The 22,622-nt window shown below is 39.7% G+C and overlaps 1 protein-coding gene across 3 annotated transcripts in view; it reads right to left on the minus strand.

The window, feature by feature from the left end:
• Window positions 1-22,622, minus strand: part of ccdc135 (coiled-coil domain containing 135) — a 107,448-nt gene that overhangs the window by 19,268 nt on the left and 65,558 nt on the right. For all 3 annotated transcript variants that reach the window (XM_059953180.1, XM_059953185.1, XM_059953193.1), the window contains 3 exons: window positions 20,149-20,364; window positions 10,100-10,210; window positions 2,606-2,716 (listed from right to left, as the gene is read on the minus strand). In XM_059953180.1, the coding sequence (XP_059809163.1) occupies window positions 2,606-2,716; window positions 10,100-10,210; window positions 20,149-20,364 (438 nt within the window). The remainder of the gene's footprint in view (window positions 1-2,605; window positions 2,717-10,099; window positions 10,211-20,148; window positions 20,365-22,622) is intronic.

Genomic DNA, 22,622 nt, shown 5'->3' on the forward strand with positions numbered 1-22,622 from the left:
TTGGACACCCATATGTCTTTGTCGGCTATGTCGGCCAGTTCCATCTCAAGATCAGGTTGACTCACACCTGCCAATGCAGTCGTATTCAGTAGGGAAGGATCGATGCTTAAGGGAGTGACCGGGAAGGATAATGTGTTTTTTTCCTCTCTGAACTCACAGAAGCGTTTCCCAAACGATGTTTGCATTGCGATGATTGCAGAATGTAAATACTCCGAAATTATCATGTCGTGACCTTGTTTGAACTCTCTCAAATTGGGGAAGTGAGACAAAGTGCCTTTCTGTAAATCTCTGGCAAGCACTGTCAACTTGCGCTCGAATGCCAAAACATCCTCCAACATGTGCAGGGCTGTACGTCCTTACCCCTGAAGAGCTGTGTTCAGCGTGTTCAGGTGCGCTGTCATGTCTACCATGAAGTGTAGCTTTTCCAGCCACTCTGGCTGTTCCAGCTCAGGAAAGGTGAGCCCTTTGCTGCCCAGGAAAGTTTTCACTTCTTCCAGACACGCGACAAAGTGTTTCAGCACCTTCCGTCTGGACAGCCAGCGATAAAAACACGTTGTAGCGGTGTCAGTAAACTGCAGTCAAAGATAGCTTTATTCGAACTAAACAGCCTTGCTTTTAAGCCTCCCTCAACCCAGCCCCCATGGACGCAGATGCTGCAAAAGACGCGTACTCACAAACCCCCGTAGGCTATCTCCCTTAGCCGGAATGCTGGCTAATTGTGAGCCGTTTCGGATGTGCCAGGAAATGTGTCGCCACACTTAGATTGTACAAGATCACCATAATCTTCAAATTTAGAATTACATTTCAAAAGCTAACAAACTAACATAAAATACATTTTAATTAAATACTGACCAATTATTTCCCAAAGCCACAGGGAGCCGCAGCACAGAGGTGAAAGAGCCACAAATGGCTCGGGAGCCGCAGGTTACCGACCCCCGGTATAATCATTCAGCAAAAAAAAACTGCTGGAGGACCTGAGTGGGTCAGGCAGCATCCGTGGAGGCAGAGAAATGGTCGACATTTCATTCAGTTTGTGTTAATTTCCTAAGATCTCCCTTTGATCCTATAATACGGGATACAGTTTTTTTTGTTGCATTTACCATTTTCCCTTATGACTTGAAGGAGACCATTTTGGACTATCAAGTCAATGAAAGCTCTGAGCAATCCCATTTTCTTATGAATTTTTTACATTCCCCTTAACTGTCTCAGATTCTGCCACTCACCTGCACACCAGGGCCAATTTACAGTAGCCAATCAAACTACTGTAGGAGAAGCAACAAAAATTGACCCAAATGTGATTACAGTCAGCCCTCTTTATCCGCGGGGGATTGGTTCTGGGACCCCCCCCCCCACGGATACCAAAAAATGCGGATGCTCAAGTCCCTTATTTAACCTGTCTCAGCGCGGTGGTCTTTAGGATCCAGCGGAACCCCGGACCTAATTTAACCTGTCTCAGTTCAGTGAACATTAGGACCCAGCGGTGCAGCTCTGAATCTGCAGTGTTTATGTTCATGAAAATAATTACGATCACGAATGAAAATAAAGTGGAAGTAATAAAGCGATCAGAAAGAGGTGAAATGCCATCGGTCATTGGAAAAGCGTTAGGCTACAGTCGGTCAACGATTGGAACAATTTTAATGGAGCATGTGAAAGACCCTGCCCCAATGAAAGCTACAATTATTACTAAGCAACGCAGTGGTTTAATTATTGAAATACATATGTTTCTTAAATGTTTTATATGCATAAAAGGGTAAAATATATACTATATACTAAGACAAATATTTGACTAACTGATGCTAAGTAATACCAGATATACCTGTTCCGACATAAAGATGGATTCAGGAACGATACTCATTCATAACCCGGGGACTGCTTATACTTTAAAATCATCTCTAGATTATTTATAATACCCAATACAATGTAAATGCTATGTAAATAGTTGCTATACTGTATTGTTTAGGGAATAATGACAAGAAAAAGTAGTCTGTACATGTTCAAACAACGAGTGCTGGAGAGAGAACTTCGGGTTTTCCCTATCCACCCATGCGGAATCCACGGATAAGGAGGGTTGACTGTACTTCCAATATACACTTCCAATTAACAGTCTGTCTGAATTCTGCCTAATGAAATTAAGGAGCCCCTACACTAGCAATCAGCAATCTTTAAGATTTGCCTTTTAAGTCTACAATAGAGGTGCTACTAGCCATTTATTTGAACTGGCTGCATTTTATTTTATAACTTGCAGAGAAAGCTATACAAGAGAAAGCTAATTCTCAGTTCAAACAAGTACAGTACAGCAATTCAATAAACACATGGCAGAAGTTTAATCCTTATGCACTTATAAAGCCAATAACAACATCAAACATGAAAAATCAAAACAAAACTGCAGATACTGGAAATCTAAAACAAAAACAGAAAGTGCTCGAAATACTCAGCTATTCAGACCATATCTGAAGGAAAAAAAGTCAATGTTTCAAATCAGAGAGTTTTCATCTTCCTGAAATATTTCTCTTTCCAGAGAACATGAAACATGTAGGCTACAGAATACTGAGAGATGCATGGATTTTCTGAGCAGCAAATTTCTTCAAGTTTTCACCACACTCACCTGATTTCGCCTGTATTCTTTAGCTTTCTCATTTCTTTCTGTGTCATACACTGAGATAGATAGTTCATTTGCCTTACGTTCTGCTGCTCTGTCCTTCAAAATTTCACGTACCTTAAATAAAGTAATAACCACAATGTTACCTGTCAACTGCATGCTCTTTAAGTTTAATAAATACAGAGATTCCAGTTAACTGGTCCATTGGTTAATTGGGGCAACCACTTATTTGCAACAACTCTTAAAGAACAAAATCAAATAAAAAAAATTCTGCAATCCCTTCGTTTATTTGAGACCCAATGCCACTTAAGTGGGGTAAGCGACTGTTGCTGAACATTTTCTAACTAGTGTCAGTCATGTGCACATCTGTGGCCGTTAGACACTGCATCGTGCTTAGAGTGAACAGTTTCAAATACCATCACTTGTGTGCTCGTATTCAAAAAGAACTGATTTTTGTCACTGAAGTTATAAACAGTAAGGCAATTCAGAACTATTTTGCTCACTGCAGTTTCAAGTATTCAGCCTTGGAGATACTAGGAACAGCTGGGAATGAAAATAAAAATATTTCACTACTTCAACAAATTAGGAACTACTAAGAATTACAAAGAGGGAACACGAACCAATCCTTTTAGGGAGATCAGAAGTGGAGAAAGTGAGCAATGTCAAGTTCCTGGGTGTCAATATCTCTGAGGACCTAACCTGGATACAACATATTGACGCAGCTAGAAAGAAGGCAAGACAGCGACTATATTTCATTTGAGGTTTGAGGGGACACACACGAGGAAATCTGCAGATGCTGGAAATTCAAACAACAACACACACAAAATGCTGGTGGAACACAGCAGGCCAGGCAGCATCTATAGGGAGAAGCGCAGTCGACGTTTTGGGCTGAGACCCTTTGTCAGGACTAACCGAAGGGGAAGACAGTAAGAGATTTGAACATAGTGGGGGGAGGGGGAAATGCGAAATGATAGGAGAAGACCGGAGGGGGTGGGATAAAGCCAAGAGCTGGAAAGGTGATTGGCGAAAGTGATACAGAGCTGGAGAAGGGAAAGGATCATGGGACGGGAGGCCTCAGGAGAAAGAAAGGGGGGGGGGGGGGACACCAGAGGGAGATGGAGAACAAGCAAACAACTAAATATGTCAGGGATGGGGTAAGAAGGGGAGGAGGGGCATTAACGGAAGTTACAGAAGTCAATGTTCATGCCATCAGGTTGGAGGCTACCCAGCCAGTATATAAGGTGTTGTTCCTTCAACCTGAGTTTAGATTAATTTTGACAATAGAGGAGGCCATGGATAGACATATCAGAATGGGAATGGGACGTGGAATTAAAATGTGTGGCCACTGGGAGGTCCTGCTTTTTCTGGCGGGCCGAGCGTAGGTGTTCAGTGAAATGGTCTCCCAGTCTGCGTTGGGTCTCACCAATATATAAAAGGCCACACCGGGAGCACTGGGCACAGTATACCACACCAGTTGACTCACAGGTGAAGTGTCGCCTCACCTGGAAGGACTGTCTGGGGCTCTGAATGGTGGTGAGGGAGGAAGTGTAAGGGCAGGTGTAGCAATTGTTCCATTAACAAGTTGGAGCTGGGTAGCCTCCAACCTGATGGCATGAACATTGACTTCTCTAACTTCCGTTAATGCCCCTCCTCCCCTTCTTACTCCATCCCTGACATATTTAGTTGTTTGCCTGTTCTCCATCTCCCTCTGGTGTTCCCCCCCCCCACCACTTTCTTTCTGCTGAGGCCTCCCATCCCATGATCCTTTCCCTTCTCCAGCTCTGTATCACTTTCGCCAATCACCTTTCCAGCTCTTAGCTTCATCCCACCCCCTCTGGTCTTCTCCTATCACTTCGTATTTCCCCCTCCCCTCACTACTTTCAAATTTCTTACTATCTTCCCTTTCAGTTAGTCCTGACGAAGGGTCTCGGCCCGAAACGTTGACAGCGCTTCTCCCTCTAGATGCTGCCTGGCCTGCTGTGTTCCACCAGCATTTTGTGTGTGTTGAGGTTTGAGGGGATTTGATTTGCCAACCAAAACACTCGAAAAATTCTAGAAATGTACTGTGGGGAGCATTCTGACTGGCTATATCATTGTCTGTATGGGGGAGGGGCCTATTGCACAAAATTGAAATAAGTTGCAGAAACTTGTAAAATCAGTCATCTCTATCATGGGTACCAGCCTCCCCAGTATCCAAGGTATCTTCAAGGAGTGGTGTCTTAGGAAGGCGGCGTCCATCATTAAGAATCTCCACCACCCAGGACATGCCGTCTTCACATTGTTAGTGTCAGGAAGGAGATACAGAAACACACACTCAGCGATTGAGGAGGTACAGATGCACACACTCAGCGATTCTGGAACAGCTTCTTCCCCTCTGCTATGCAATTTCTAAATGGATATTGAACCCGTGAACACTACCTCACTACTTTTTTTATTTCTGTAATTTGCACTACTTATTTTAACTTAACTATTTAAATTCATATGTATACTTAAAGTAACTCAGTTTTTCTCTATATATTTACTTTTCATGTATTTCATTGCATCACTGCCGCAAAGTTAACAAATGTCACAACATTTGCAGAGATATTAAATCTGATTCAGATTTGATATGCATTGTTTCTTTTAATTCATAAATTAGTTCTTGATCTGCATTCAATCTGAAATGTGCATAGTTTGATGTAATGCCTAGGTGCTTTAAGTGACTGAGTTTGCAGACTGAGTTTTCCTAATGCTGTACATCGAGTAATCAGAAGTAGGTCAGTCTCACTCTCACAACTAAGTTAACAAATTGTGACTTCAAATGCTACTCCAGAAGATGGATGATGGAGCACACATCATCTTTTGGATAATAAGTTTTAACCTAGACCTTGTTTGTCCTTCCTGCTGTGCTGTGTTCTCACCCATGTGTCCCAAGATTACATTTAGAAATATTTGTAAATCTGAAATTAACGTCACATGGCACCTTTTTGAAGACAAGCCAAAATATCCATCCCAATGTCCAAGATAACACTGGGCCCTATAAAATGGCAAGAGGTAAATTTACTGCTGCATAAGAAAGAAAGGTAGTCACAGTATTGTCTAAGCAGCATCTTCCTACACAGCACCAAACAGACATGGAATCTCCAAAGCAAGGAAAGAAAAATAAATTCTTGTCAGTTAAAAAGTGTTTGGAGTGCCCAGAGAATGTTCTTAGAGATACAGCATGATAACATATCCAATGAGCCACACTGACTGATTACACCTAAGTGAACAATTAACCTTCTGATCGGTACACCTTTGGAATGTGGGAGGAACCCAGAACACCCAGAGGAAACCCATGCAGTCATGGGGAGAACAAACAAACTTCTTACAGACAGTCGTGGGAATTGAACCCGGGTCGTAGGTGTTGTAAAACAATTTGCTAACTGCTTCACTACAATACTGTCCCCAGATTGTGGTAATGATTCTACCACTGCAATCTTTGGCAATCACATTGGTACCAGAATGTTGTCAGCCTATTGTTTATAACATGGAAATTAGATCAGAATGATAACTCGTATGCATTTTTTTCTGCATGTCTTCGGGAATATAAATAACAAAACAACTGATGTTTGTATGACATCTTTATCTCAGTAAAACATTCCAATATATTTCAGAAGGCCATTATTAAGCACAATCTGACAAAAGACACAAAGGTGGAGCAATAGAAATTAATAACCTGAGGGGTCAGTTTTGGAGGAGAGCTGAGATCTTGGAGGACTACAAGGACTGGAAAAGGTACAAACTAGTTCAAGAAGGCCATTGAGGAATTTAAACATATGGAAGGGAATTTTACACTTATGTTTGTTGGAATGGGAGACAAGATAAGTTACAAGTACAAAAGTGATGAGTAAAAGAGCTGGTATAAATGTTGATTTTGTCTAAAGGGAGTAAAAAGCCAGTATAGATGTACTGGAATAGTCAAGACCAAGATAACAAAATCAAGGATAGGAGTTTCAGTGGGTAATCATGTTAAACAGGGCAGAAACAGGTGGATTAGAGGTGGGAAATCTCAAAGGTCAAGAGGACATGAGCTCAGAGCTTCCACTCAGGGTCAAAAAATTGTCAGGATGTCTTAGTGCTAATGAAGCTCTTCCAAACTGTAGTCAATTTTGCAAGAAAAGATGCCAATTATGCAAACTATCCAGTTTAGTCTCTTATGGTAGTCAGAAAGGGCAGAGAGTCAATGGCCAGCGAATGGGGAATGTGAGAACCAAACCATTTGATCTTCCTAATACTTAGCAGAAGCCAGTTCGGCTCATATCATGGATTTGTCTGCCCAGTGGTTTAAAATAGATGCTTAGAATTGCTAAAAAATGTTTTAGTAGTTGACAGATTGAGGTAGAGGCAGAAAATACGAACATAATAAAGGTGAAAGTGGAAGATTTAATGATGATAATATTTATCTTAAAAACACTAATCCATTTTATTTACTTTTATCATCCACTGTATGACCTTGAGCAGTTTACATCAAAGGTGATGACTCTACATTGGTTACTGATGTTTCTGTTGCCGTCAAATTTTCAAAAGAATTATTGAGAAATAAAAATCAAAGATTCTATCATCGAACATCAGGGGATTGAACAAAACCTTCTGATCATTTATCAAAAGTGCTACTGTTGTCTAATAAATAAGTTTCTTGAGGACTTCTCCTGATGCATTAAATAATCCATTACTAAACTGGTAAAATGTAATATAAGAGGATCAGAAAGCAATGAGTATGTTTTTTTCTTTGTCAGTTACTGAATATGGCCAGCACTTAATGAATTCCAATTACTTCCAAAAGGAAGTAATGCTATTTGTTTGGCCGTATTCAGAGGTATAGATTTCTGGTTGAATGACAATTAAACTTGAAATTGAAATTGAAAGATTTGTGTAACATTTGTTTGATTTAGATATAATTCTTATCTAGAGTCCATTAATCTAGCCAAATTACTTTACAGTATTTCCATTACATAGGAATTCTAATTCAGACAAGTGATTGTCACATTTCATATACACAGAGATGGATTCAGGAGTTTTAGTGGAGTCATAGAGCATGGCAAGGAGCTAATTGTCCCCACTGGTGCATGCTGAACAAGATTCTCATCTAAGCTAGTCCCATTTGTCTGCATTTGACCCTATCCCTCTAAACTTTTCTGATTCATGTGCCTGTCTATGTGTGTTATAAATGTTGCCAATGTACCTGCCTCTGTCATTTTTTCTGGCAGCTCGTTCTACGTATGGACCACCCTTGGATGAAGAAATTGTCCCTCAAGTTCATATTAATTCTCCCCTCTATCACTCTAAATTTATGTCCCCTAGTTCATGATTCCCCAACTTTGGGAAACAATACTGTATGTATTGACCTTATAAATGTCCCTTGTGATACATTTATACACCTCTATAACATCATCTTTCTTGCTTTCCAATGATTAAAATCCCAGCCTGCTCATCTTCTCTCCAACACTCATTCTGTCAAGTCCTGGCAACATCCTTGTAAATCTCCTCTGCACTCTTTCTTGGTTAATGGTGTCTTTCCTATAGCAGGGTGACCAAAACTGTACAACAACACTCCTGGACACCTCCAGTCTATGGCTACAGCTGCTCCAACTCTGGTTTCGATGGCCTAGCTGCTTCAAGACCGCAGATACCACCATCTCCTACTCCAACTGTGGCCTCAAGTTTTGTAGCCTCCATTGTCTGGCCAAGACCTTTCTCACTACCATTGAATCCACTGGCTCCTCTTCTCCCACCACTATTCCCCACCAACCCTGGGTCCCTCAGGCTCACCCCTACCCCTTATCCCTTCTTTATTCCTCTGAGTCCCTATCTTCTTCCTACCCATTTCCCTGAACATCCCAACCTTCCCTTCCCTCTGACTCCTCCAACCATCTCTACCCCATTCTAATCTCTGCATGTCTTCACCATCCCCTCTGACCTTCCCCTCTCTGAGGCAGAACATTCCGTCCTCAGCAAGGGCCTTACCTTTGTCCTCCTGCACCTTAGTGAGTTTCACGCACACCATGACACTGAACTTCCCTTCCACTTGCTCCATCTCCAAGCCTTCTTTGGCAAGGATGCCCCATCCCACACCGTAGATCTCTTCTCTCATCTTCAACCCTCCTCCTCTTCTTGGAAACTCCGCACACGTCTTCTGGATCTTTTCATCTCTTACTGCCGACAAGACATCAACTACTGATAGAGTGGATGTGGAGAGGATGTCTCCTACAGTGGGGGAATCTAAGACAGAGGACACAACCTCAGAATAGAAGCTCTTACCTTTAGAACAAACACAAGGAGAAATTTCTATAGCCAAAGGATGGTGAATCTGTGGAATTCATTGCCACAGACGGCTGTAGAGTCCAAATCACTGAGCATATTTAAAGCAGAGGTTAATAGGCAGGAGAATGGGGTTGAGAGGGATAATAAATCAGCCATGATGTAATTTATTTATTTAGGAATATAGCACAAAGTAGGCTCTCCCAGCCCTTCGAGCAGTGCCAGCCCAATTAACCCCAATCTATTCATGGGACAATTTACAATGACCAATTACCCTACCTGGTACGTCTTTGGATTGTGGGAGGAAATCAGAGCACCCAGGGAAAATCCACACATTCCACAGGGAAGATGTACAGAGACTTCTTACAGAACATTGCTTGGTAGATGAAAGATCCTCTGAATCATAGTCCTGGCAAATAGTTCTCTCTCCAGTAACTGCACCAAAATACATTAACCCTCTTAATCACATTTGTTATTTGTGTAATGTTAGAGAGAGAGAGATACAGGTTGTAAACAAGCCTTTCAGCCCATCAAGTTCACACCGACCACCAATCACCTATTTTATACTAAACCTCTATTACTACGCTTTTTTTATTCTCCCCACCTTCCCATCAAAGTCCTCCAGATTCTAGCACCTACCTACAAACCAGCAGCAACTTACAATGACCAATTACCTACCAAACTACACATCAGAACCTCCAGAGGAAACCTATTTGGACACAGGGAGAACATGGAAATTCTACACAGGCATCACCTGAGGTCAGCATTGAAACCGGGTCTCTGGTACTGTGAGACAGCAGCTCTACTAACTGTGCCTCTTTGCTGCCCCCAAAGTGTACACATTCAGCTATGTAACAATATACTTCTAATGCCTTTCATCGTCGCTGTGGATATGAATGTCTATTTGTGTTTTTTTTCTCAGACTGTGAGATAAATCAATTGTTTGGATCACTGAGCAATGACAAGGGCAACATGGTGATATAGTGGTTTGTACTTTTTCCCCATGATTGTATTGGTTTCTTCTGGGTTCTCCAGCTTCCTCGCACAGTCAAAAAATATAAGGGGTAGTAGGTTAATTAGTCATTGTAAATTGTTCCATGATTAGGCTAAGATTAAATCAGGGGGATGCTGGGCAGCCTGGTTTGAAGTGCCGGAAGAGCCTATTCCATGCTGTATCTCAATAAGTAAAAATAAATAAATAAAAAGTAGTTCACACACTACCTCGTGTTCAGAATCTCTGACAGCTTGAACTGATGCAGCTTGTGCTTTCAGAAGTTCCATCATGGTCTGATACAGAACCACATTTTTACATGGCTTTGCCGAAGGGTCAACCTTCAGGGAAGAAAAATGACAAATGGATTTCATTAACATCAGAATCAGGTTTAATATCCATATGCTATGAAATTTGTAATCTTTACAGCAGCAGTACAATGCAATATATAATAGAAAAAAACTGAATTACAGTAAATATACACAAATAATAGTTAAATAAGTTGTGCAAAAAATAGGAAAAAAAGTAATGAGGTAGTGTTCAATGTCCTACTCTGCTTCAAGACCCAGAATTTGTCACCTATATAAAACAGCAAATCGATTTGTTTTTCTCAACAAACTATACTGAAGAAATTGACAGAGGAATACTTTGGGACTCTTTCAAGGCTTTTATCCGTGGACAAATTATTTCGTATTCCGCTGGTAAAAGGAAACAAAGATATTTAGATATTGCTTTATTAGTGGATAAAATTAAGGAAATTGATAAGATTTATTCCGTGACTCCTACCATAGAACTTAATAAGAAGAGAATTGAGCTTCAAATGGAACATAGCTTATTATTATCTTCTTCAATTGAAAATCAATTAATTAGGACCAGAGCTCAATTCTATATTCACAGTGATCAAACTGGTAAACTGTTAGCTAATCAATTAAAAGCTATTTCGACCAAGCGACAAATTATTAAAATTTGTAAACAAGACGGTAATTTAACTACTGATCATAAAGAAATCAATAATACTTTTCAAGATTTTTATAAATCTTTATATCAATCAGAATTTGATGGTGACCTGTCCATGATGGATAATTTTTTTAACAATTTGAATATTCCTAAACTGATTGGTGAAGATCGTAGCTTGTTTGATGCTCCTATCTCTATGGCCGAAATAGGTGAGGCTATCTCATCAATGAATTCAGGGAAAGCTCCTGGCCCTGATGGTTATATTGTAGAATTTTTCAAAACTTTTTCTTCTTTGCTTTCCCCTTGGTTATGTGAAATCTTTAACGATGCATTTGCTAAGAAGAGATTACCTCAATCTTTTTATGAAGCTACTATCTCTCTAATTCTTAAAAAAGATAAAGATCCTACTTTATGTACATCTTAACGCCCTATATCATTATTAAATGTAGATTCTAAGATTCTTACAAAAATTTTAGCCACTAGATTAGAAAAGGTACTACCACAGATTATTTCAGAAGATCAAACTGGTTTCATTAAGAATCAGTATTCTTTTTTTAATGTTAGAAAATTGATTAATATAATTCATACTTCATCACCCACAGTCCCAGAATGTGTTATCTCATTAGATGCTGAAAAAGCCTTTGATAGAGTTGAATGGACATACTTATTTAATGCATTGAGAAATTTTAATTTTAGTCCTAATTTTATATCATGGATTAAACTAATATACTATAAACCTGTTGCTTCTGTTCTTACAAATAATTATAGATCCTCCTTTTTTCAATTATCTCGTGGTACGAGACAAGGTTGTCCTTTAAGTCCTTTATTATTTAATATTGCATTAGAACCTTTAGCCATTGCTATTCGTGAATCTCCTAATATTTTTGGTATTACCCGTAATGAGAAATCATATAAATTATCACTTTATGCTGATGATTTGCTGTTATATATTTCTGATCTTGATAGATCTATTCCCACTATTTTATCCTTGTTGGCTCAATTTGGTAGCTTTTCTGGTTATAAATTAAACTTAGATAAGAGTGAATTATTCCCTTTAAACGCGCAAACTTTATTGAATGACAGGATTCCATTTAAAGTTGTTACTGATAATTTTATCTATTTAGGTATAAAAATTACCAAGAAATATAAAGATTTATTTAGACTGAATTTTTTACCTATGCTTCTTCAAATACAACATCTTACTACAAGATGGTCTCCCTTATTCCTATCATTAGTTGGTCGGATTAATGCTATTAAAATGATGATTTTACCGAAATTTTTATATTTATTTCAAGCCTTACCAATTTTTATTCCTAAATCCTTTTTTGACAACATTGATTCAAAAATTTCCTCATTTGTGTGGCAAAATAAAAACCCCAGGTTAAGTAAAAGGCAATTACAAAAATCTAAAAAAGATGGTGGTTTAGCTTTACCTAACTTTAGATTTTATTATTGGGCGAATAATATTCATAACCTAACGTATTGGAAATTAGATTTGGACTCATTATTGTGTCCGCAGTGGGTAAATTTGGAATGCAATGAGGTAAAGGGATATTCTTTATTCTCTGTTCTTGGTTCTTCTCTTCCTGCTGATTTAGTTAAATTCAATAAACAGATATCTAATCCTGTTATTAAACACACATTACGAATTTGGTTTCAATTTCGGAAATTTTTTACTCTGAAAAACTTTGTTCTTGATAGCCCTATTTTATTTAATTTTTTCTTTAAACCTTCCTTGACAGATCAAGCCTTTAGTATATGGAAAAGGAAAGGTATAAAATGTTTTTGTGACCTTTTTTTTGAAGGTACTTTGATGTCTTTTGACCAACTTTCCAATAAATTTAAGTTACCTAAATCTAATTTCTTCAGATATTTACAAATCAGAAATTTTTTACATAAAGTTTTACCATCTTTTCCCAACTCAACTTCAACGGATTTCTCAGATTTGATTTTTACCTTAAATCCTTGTCAGAAGGGATTAGTTGCTTTTATTTACAACATGATTATGAAGATACAACCAGAGATGTCTGATAGAATTAAACAACAATGGGAAAAAGAACTTCAATACAATATACCAACAGATAAATGGGAAAAATTTTTACAAATGGTTAATTCTTCTTCTATATGTGCTAAACATGCTTTAATACAATTTAAAATTGTACATAGAGCTTATATGTCTAAAGATAAACTTGCTCGATTTTATTCTCATATTAACCCTCAATGTGACAGATGTCATTCAGAAGTGGCTTCACTGACCCACATGTTTTGGTCATGTCCCACTTTACATAACTATTGGAAGGACATATTCGTTACCATTTCCTCAATTTGGAACATCGATTTACAACCTAACTTTATTACTGCAATCTTTGGTATACCAAATGAGGATGGTAATCAGTTTTCTCCTTCAATCAGACGAATGATTGCTTTTGTAACATTAATGGCCAGAAGGTCTATATTACAAAATTGGAAAGAAGTAAACCCTCCTACCACGTCTCAGTGGCTTTTTCAAACTATTTCTTATCTGAGTTTGGAAAAAATTAGAAGCACTATTTTTGACTCGTCAATTAAATTTGAAGAAACTTGGGGACCGTTCATTCGACATTTTCATGTGAATTAATTTGGCCTTTCCCAGACCTTCTCTCTGTTTATTCTTGTTCAGGTATGGAGTTCCGGAGTTCTTTGACACTATCATATACTTATAAACTGTTATTATTGCCCATGTTAGTTTTAGTTTAGTGTTTGTTTCATATATATATTTTCTTTCACACATCTTTAATTTTTTTTTTCTTTTTCTTTTGATGATTATTTTTGTTTTTTTTTCATATATAATTATATAGACTCGATTGATTAATGTACTTTTTTTTGTTGATGTTTAATAGGATATTATTATCCTATTATCAATGTAATCTTAAATCTATTGTATTCATAACCTATTCATTATTATGTTATGTTTTTTTTATATTTATATGAAACTCAATAAAAAGATTGAAAAAGAAAAAGAAAGTGTTCAATGTCCGTTCAGAAGGGGAAGAAATGGTTCCTGAATTTTGAGTGATGGCCTACAGAGAGGAGGTGGGAGATCTTAGGGCCTGGTGCCAAGCAAAGAACCTCTCAATGTCAACAAGCCAAAGGAGATGGTTATTAGCATCAGATGATAGAACAACATTGCAGCCAGCAGGGTGCGTATCAGTAAATTAGGGATGCAGAATCAAAAAGGGTGGCAAATACAGTATTCAAAATACTACATCTCAATGCGCAGAGTACAGGTCAACCTTCACTAATCCAACTACCTGTAATCCTGTTCCTTCTATAATCCGGCACTGATTTCAAATTTTCCGTACAACTGTAATTGCAAATTTCCCAGGCCAACGTACCAATCTGCTGTGCATTGTTTTGGTTGCGCTAGATCTGTTCACGTGTTGGCGCACTCTTGTAAGTACAGACAGGCAATTCCTGCTTGTTTTCCTGCATTTATTAATATCATTTGCGTGAGGCGCGGCCGCCTAGCACCTGCCCATGGCGGGGGAGCTGGCATGCGCTGGGTTGATCCGCCTTCTCGCCCGCCTGCCGGCAGTCGCACACTGCCCTCTGGTGTTGCCCGGCCTCTTCTGCCTATGACCTCAGATCAGGCATGGCGACCCGCTGAATTTAAGCATATTACCAGGCAGGGGACAAGAAACTAATGAGGATTCCCTCAGTAACAGCGAGTGAAGAGGGAAGAGCCCAGCACCGAATCCCTGGCCTTCGCCGATTTCTGCTTCTGCTCACCCAGATGTGCTGCCACCATCATCAACAGTTTTTGAAGAAACTTTTGTGCCAGTTTCAGCACCAGTTCCTGAGGTTTCACTCATTTTTCACGATGAAGATGGTGATGATCCTGACAACCTCACACTTGAAAACATGTAACTTTGCCTGAAGGTATATTAAACGTCTCACTTCAGAAGCGGAAGTGCTCAACTATTCTGTATAAGTTAATTCCTGTTCATTTACCTGTAACCTTTATTTTATCTGTGCCTGTACAGTATATTACTTTATTAACATTTCACTTGCTACTCATTTAATATTTCTGTTTCATTATTATCTAACATACTGATTTACATGATATTTTAAAGGTAAGATGAGGCAGTTAGCTATTGCTTAATGTGGTCCTGCTGTAATTCTGCATTTTCACTAATCCAGCACTCCTCAGGTCCCAATGGTGCCGGATTATATAAGGTTGACCTATAAGAAATAATGTGGATGATCCTGTTTCATTATTACAGATTGTCAGGTATGATGTTGTGACATTACTAAGTCATGGCTGAAGGATGGTTGTAGTTGGGAGCTGAATGTTCAAGATTACACGTTGTATCAGAGGGATAGGAAGGTAGGCAGAGGGATTGGCATGGATCTGCTGTTAAAAAATGGAATAAAATTAGTAGAAAGATGTAATATAGTATCGGAAGATGTTGAATCCTTGTGGGTTGAGTTAAGAAACTGCAAAGGTAAAAGGATCCTGATGGCAGTTATATACAGGCCTCAGCTAGGATGTGGACCACAGATTACAATGGGAAATAGAAAAGGCATATCAAAAGTGCAACGTTATGATACTTATGATATATATAGGTGATCTTAACATGCAGGCCAATTGGGAAAATCTGGATGGTAATGGATCTCATAAGAGTGAGTTTGTTGAATTCCTATGAAATGGCTTTTTAGAGCAGTTTATCATTGAGCCTGCCAGGGGATCAGCTGTATTGGATTAGGTGTTACGTAATGAACTAGAGATGATTAGGGAACATAAGGTAAAAGAACCCTTCGGAGGCAGTGATCAAAATATGATTTAGTTCAATTTGAAATTTGATAGGGAGGAAGTAAAGTCTTACATAGCAGTATTTCAATGGTGTAAAGGTGGGAGTACAGTGGTATGAGAGAGGAGCTGGCTGAAATAAATTGGAATGAGCTGCAGGGATATTATTGCTGCACAGTGGAATCATCTGCTGATTGACAGCATGGCAGCAATGGTGTGAATTTCTGGGAAAAAAGAGGAAGGTGCTGGATAGATGTATTCCAAAACACAAAGAAATACTCAAGTGGCAAAATAGTACAATCATGGGTGACAAGGGAAGTCAAAGCTAATATACAACAGCACAAAAACTAGTGGTAAGACAGAGGATTGAAAAGCTTTTAAGAACCTATGGTGAGCAACTGTAAGTCATTAGGAGGGGAAAGAAGAAATATGAAAGCAAGCTAGCAAACAATATCAAAGCAGATAGGAAAAACTTTTTCAAGTATGTAAAAATAAAATAGAGAAGACGGTGGATATAGGACCTCCTGAAAATGAGCCTGGATAAATAATAACATGGGTCATGGAGATGGCAGATGAACTAAAAGAGTATTTTGCATCCATCTTCACTGAGGAAGACACTAGCAGTATGCCAGATGTTGAAGGGTGCGAGAGAAATGAGTTCAGTTACTTTGACAAGGGAGAAGGAGTTCAAAAAGCTAAACAACCTAACCATACATAAGACAGTGGATGAGATGAACTGCACTCAAAGGTTCTGAAAGAGGTAGTGGTGGAAATTGTGGAGGCATTAGTAATGATTTTTCAAAAATCATTGGACTATGGCATGCTGCCAGAGGACTGGAGAATTGCAAATATCACTCCACTCTTTAAGAAAGGAGGAAGGCAGCAGAAAGGAAATTACAAACCAATTAGCCTGGCCTCAGTAGTTGGGAAGATGTTGGAGTCAATTGTTAAGGATAAGGTTATGGCGTATCTGCTGACACAGGACAAGATAGGACAAAGTTAGCATGGTTTCCTCCAGGGTAAATCTTGCCTGATGAACCAGTTGGAATTCTTTGAGGAGATTACAAGAAGGATAGATAAAGGGGATGCAGTGGATGTTGTGTATTTGGACTTTCAGAAGGCCTTTGACAGGATGCCAAATATGAGGCTGTTTATCAAATGTGTCGTGGTGTTCCACAGAAGTCAGTGTTGGGACCGCTTCTTTTAATGCTGTATGTCAATGATTTAGAGGATGGAATAGAAGGCTTTGTTGTTAAGTTCATAGATGACATAAAGATTGGTGGAGGGCCAGGTAGGGTTGAGGAAACAGATAGGCTGCAGAGGGACTTAGATAGATTAAGAGAATGGGCAAGAAAGTGGCAAATGAAATACAATATTGGAAAATGTATTGTCATGTACTTTAGTGGAAGAAATAAATGTGCAGTCTATTTTCTAAATGGGGAGAAATCCAAAAATCTGAGATGCAAAGGGACTTGGGAGTCCTTGTGCAGAACACCCTAAAGGTTAACTTGCAGGAAAAGTCAGTGGTGAGGAAGGCAAATGCAATGTTAGCATTCATTGCAAGAGATCTAAAATACAAGTGATGCTGAGGCTTTATAAGGCATGGGTGAGGCCTCACCTTGCGTATTGTAAACTGTTTTGGGCTCCTCATCTAAGAAAAGATGTGTTGGTATTGGACAGGATTCAGAAGAGGTTCACAAGGATGATTCTGGGAAAGAATACTAGGAACATTTGATGGCTCTGGGTCTGTACTTGCTGGAACTTAGAAGGTTGAGGGAAGATCTCATTGAAACTTCCTGAATGTTGAAAGACCTAGACAGAGTAGATGTGGAAAGAATGTTTCCAATGGTGGAGGAGTCTACGACAAGAGGGCACAGCTTCAAATTAGAGGGGCGTCCATTTAAAACAGAGAAGCAGAGAAATTCCTTTAGTCAGATGGTGGTGAATTTGTGGAATTTATTACTACAGGCACCTGTGGAGGCTAGATCATTGAGTGTATTTAAGTCAGAGCTTGAGAGGTTCTTAATTGGACAGAGCATCAAAGGTTATGACGAGAAGACTGAGGAATGGGGCAGAGGAAGGAGAAAAGAGATCAGCCATGACTGAATGGTGGAGCATACTCAATGGACCAATTGGCCTAATTCTACTCCTATGTCTTATGGTCTTCAGGAGAACTCACACCATTCACACCCCCTTTACATTGGCAGCGCAGCAGTGGAAACTGCAAACAGTTTCAAACTCTTGGAACTGCACATCGTACTCAACCGCTATGGTCCCAGAGCACGTCCTACACAGTCAAGAAAGCTCACCAATGCCTCTACCTTCTGTGGAAGCTGAAGAGAGCTGGACTTTGCAAACCATACTCATGTCATTCTACAGATGTGCAGTATAGAGAGCACCATAACAAGCTGCATCATTGCTTAGTATAGAGACGACACAGCAGCAGACAGGAAGGCTCTACAATGGGTAGACAAAACTGCCCAATGCATCACTGGCACCAGATTGCCCACCATCAAGGACATTTATATGGAAAGATGCCAGAAAAGGCCCAGCAGCGGATGTACTTCCTGCGGCTCTTGAGGAAATATGGTCTGCCTCAGGAATTGCTGCTGCAGTTCTATACTGCAGTCATTGAGTCTGTCCTGTGCACCTCCATCACTGTGTGGTTTGGAGCCGCCACCAAGCAGGATAGAACCAGACTACAGCGCACAGTGAGGACTGCCGAGCGCATCATTGGAGCCTCCCTGCCCTCTATTGTGGACCTGTACTCTTCCAGGTTGAAGAAGAGGGCGGGGAACATCATAAAGGATTCCTTCCATCCTGCGCACAGACTGTTTGAACTGCTTCCGTCTGGTAGGCGCTTCAGATCCCTCCAGACTAAAACTAATAGGCACTGGAGATGTTTTTTCCCTACTGCGGTCACTTTGCTGAACAGTTAACTGCCGGTTAACTGTCGGCTAACTATTACTTGGATTGCACTACCTGTATGTATAATCTATATTTTCATTTATATTTATCATTATTATTGTTATGAGCAGAGAGACAACATCTGCCTGAAGTAAATTCCTTGTATGTGCACAGGTACTTGGCGATTAAAGTCTGATTCTGATTCTGATAACATGTCGTATCCCACACTCCCTGCTCATGGACTGTCCCACTGTCATCAGGAAGGAGGCTACGTAGCATCCATGCCAGGAACACCAGGGTCAAAAAACAGTTACTTTCCCCAAGCAGTAAGGCTGATCTACATCTCCACTGGCTAACTCCACCACTACTTTATTATTTCCCAGCAGCCAGCTTATGTATGGTCCAGTGTCACTTCATGGACATACGATCAAACTACTTATAGAAACTATCGTAAGTATTTATATTTATTACATGTTTGATATTATTATTATTGTGTTCTTTATCTTTTGTGTTTTTTAAGGGTTTCATTGGATCCACGGTAACAATTGTTTCATTTTCCTTACACATGTAAGGAAAAGATATTAAACAATCTTGAATAAAGTGCTATGGAAACCAGACTAGAGAAAAGGCAGTGGATTCTGACTGTAAATTTAATGAAAAAATTCACAAGTTTCAAAAACTGGTTAAATTTCTGGAACTTGGTCATAACTCAAACACCAGTGGGTTTAAATGAGGCAGATGAAGGAGCAGGTCCTAGTTCCAGGTGGTCCCAGGATCAAATTCATTTTGAAACCCTTAGGTCTAACCACTCTCCTGTTTTCCAACTGCCTGTTTTCCCTTATTCTGTGGCTCCCGTTATCCCTACCCTTTCCCCTCCTCAGTATCCTCAACCTGCCCATCACCTCTCTCTGGTTCCTCACCCCTTCCCCTTTACTGCATGGTCTATTGTCCTCTTCTACTAGATTCATCATTTGTTTGCCCTTTGACACTTCCACCTGTCATCTCCCAACTTCTCATATCATTCCCTTTCACCCCCTTCTCCCTCCCCCACCTACCTATCTACCCCCCTCACGTGTACATACCTATAACCTGCCAGCTGTGCTCCACCCCTCTCCCCATCCTTTTATTCCCTTTTCTTTTTTAGTCCTGATGAAGGGTCTTGGCCTGAAATGTTGACTGTTCATTTCCCTCCATAGATACTTCCTGACCCACTGAGTTTCTCCAGTATTTTGTGTGTATTACTCCAGATTTCCAGCATCTGTAGATGCTCTTGTGTCTCGTATTTAAAAATTATGCCTCCTCTTCTTTTAATTACCCCATCAGAATGATGTACAGAATAGGCCACGAGGGACATTGTCAGCAACCCCGATTAAACCCTAGTCTAACCACAGTACAATTTACAATGACCAATTAACCTACTAACTGGTATGTATTTGGACTGTGGGAGGAAACCAGAGCACCCAGAAGAAACCCATGCTTTCCTTAGGGAGGATGTACAAACCCCTTACAGTTTACCAGGATTGAACTCTGAAATCCAACACCCCAAGCTGTAATAGCATCACAATAACTGCTATATTACCATGGTACCCTATATACTTTTACAATACAGAGAGCATATGAAACTACCTCAAAAGTCATGACAATCTGGTCCATGTTAACTTCTTCATCATCCTTTTCAATCAGGTTTGGTGGGAGGATGAACTCTCTCTTCACTGATGTGATCCTGTCATCCTCACGATGATATGTCACTTGGATATGCTCTGCATTAATCAGGAATATTTGCTCTGCCACATCCTCGTGGGCTAACTTTTTTCTGTTTCTGGCAAAGCGTTCTGTTATTTTCTAAGAAGGAGAAGCAAAAAGATGAAAAAAAAAATCAGAAAATATTCAGTAAGTCATGCAGTATCATTGGAGTGTCACCTTGGGATTAATAGCACTGATGATTTTTTAATCACATCAAGGAAAAATCAGAAATGCAAGAAATTTTAAATTGCAAAGAAAATGGGAAATGAGCAGAGAATGAAGAGTAAGTTTGGTTTCTGGGTGGAGCCGATGAGCGTTAAGTTGTGGCAGTTCTGTCTGTGGTGGTAAAGGTATTTCTGGAGAAAAACAGAAAATGTTAAAGATACTCAGCAGGTCAGGCTGCATCTGTGCAGAGAGAAACAGTCAATATTTCACCCTTTAGTCAATAATCACCCTTTCCAAAGATCAAAAGTGTGAAAATAAATCTTTTTTATTTGCGGAGAGGAGGAAGGTGGAATATAAATGATAAGTGTGGAAACCAAAGATGTCTGGATGACTCAATTGCTTTCGATGCCGTTTAAGACCAGGAAATGAATGTTTGTAAATTGTAGTGGATTTGTAAACTGTATCTAGATGAACTGTAAATAGAGGAATGAGTACAATTGAACAGAAAACGATACTCAAATGATCTCATGTAGAATAGAGCATTTGCTGAAAATAAAAGGAAACTCTGAAAATACAATAGATTAGAAAATATACAATACTGTAAAAAAGGCTTAGGCACATATGCATAGCTAGGGCACCTAAGACTATTGCACAGTACTGTATTTGTCAATGTGGAGCACAGAGCAAATTTGTAAATCAGACAGGAACAAAGGATGTTGGAAATGGCGGGGGTGGAGCACCACAGGAGGGGTGTGGGACAGGTGGAAGAGAAGGAGTGCAGACACACTCAGCCCTGAGACACCAGGCAAGGGCATTTAATTCCAAACAATTGATTTATTGATTATTACATAATATCTCTCTGGCACTTCCTGCTCCCTCCCCTCTCTTCCCCCTTTCCCAACCATGATTCCCCTGGTCCCACTCTCAGTCCACAATAGAGATCCATATCAGAATCACATTTATCATCACTCACATGTCATGAAATTTGCATTTTTGCAGCAGCAGCAGCAGTACAGTGCAATACATAAAATTACTACAGTACTATGCAAATTTCTTAGGCACCCTAGCTATACAGTATATATATTTTTGCCTAAGACTTTTGCACAGTACTGTAGATTGAGTGAGTAAGAGTTACTGTGCAAAAATTCTTTACATCGGAACTATCTAGTTCTGTCACAACTGTAAATGTTTATTATCTGAAATTGTTGAATTCAATACTGACTTTAGTATATCTAGGCCAAAGATGAGGTGTTGTTCCTGATCTTACAATGGGCATCATTGGAGCAGCATGGGAGGTCAAAGGTACAGAGTTCAGAGTTGAACATGTCTGGAGGTGGAGGAATTAGGAGAGGAATGAAACCTGAAATCAGATGAGAAGAGAGAAAATAAGATGAATTTTGGAAATTTGAAATGAGCTGAAACTGTTGAATTTGGTGTTGAATCACAAAGGTTATCCTGTGCAAAGACAGAACATGATTTAGTTATTTGACCTGATGGTGGGCGCAGTTGGAAAAGTACAGGAAGTCAGTGGATGGTGAATTGAGTATCAGGCTACAGGGAATTCATGGTCACCTGTGCAGACTGAACAGCACAGTCCTTTTAAAGTAATCACCCAAACTGCCCTTGGTTTGCTCAAAGTACAAAAGGCCATATTGTGTAGTAATTAAATTGAAAGATGAGCAAATAAATCATTGTTTCACCTGGAATAAATGTTTGGGTGTTAGAATAGCAAGAAGAGAATGTGTTGCATCTCTTATGGTTGCCTGAGAAGTTAATGTGAAGAGTGAGTTCTAGTGAGACAGGAGATGCTGAAGAAACTCAGTGGGTCATGCATTATCAGTAACTGAAAATGGACAATCAATGTTTCATAGAAACATAGAAAACCAACAGCAAAATACAGGCCCTTTGGCCCACAAAGCTGTGCCGAACATGTACTTACTTTAGAAATTACCTAGGGTTACCCATAGCCCTCTATTTTTCTAAGCTCCATGTACCCATCCAGGAATCTCTTAAAAGACCCTATTGTATCCACCTTCACCACTGTCGCCAGCAGCCCATTCCACACACTCACCACACTCTGCGTAAAAATCTTACCCGACACCTCCTCTGTACCTACTTCCAAGCACCTTAAAACTGTGCCCTTTCATGCTAGCCATTTCAGCCCTGGGGAAAAAACCTCTGACTAACCACAC

The sequence above is a fragment of the Hypanus sabinus genome, chromosome 2, assembly GCF_030144855.1.
Source record: "Hypanus sabinus isolate sHypSab1 chromosome 2, sHypSab1.hap1, whole genome shotgun sequence".
Classification (NCBI taxonomy): Eukaryota; Metazoa; Chordata; class Chondrichthyes; order Myliobatiformes; family Dasyatidae; genus Hypanus; species Hypanus sabinus.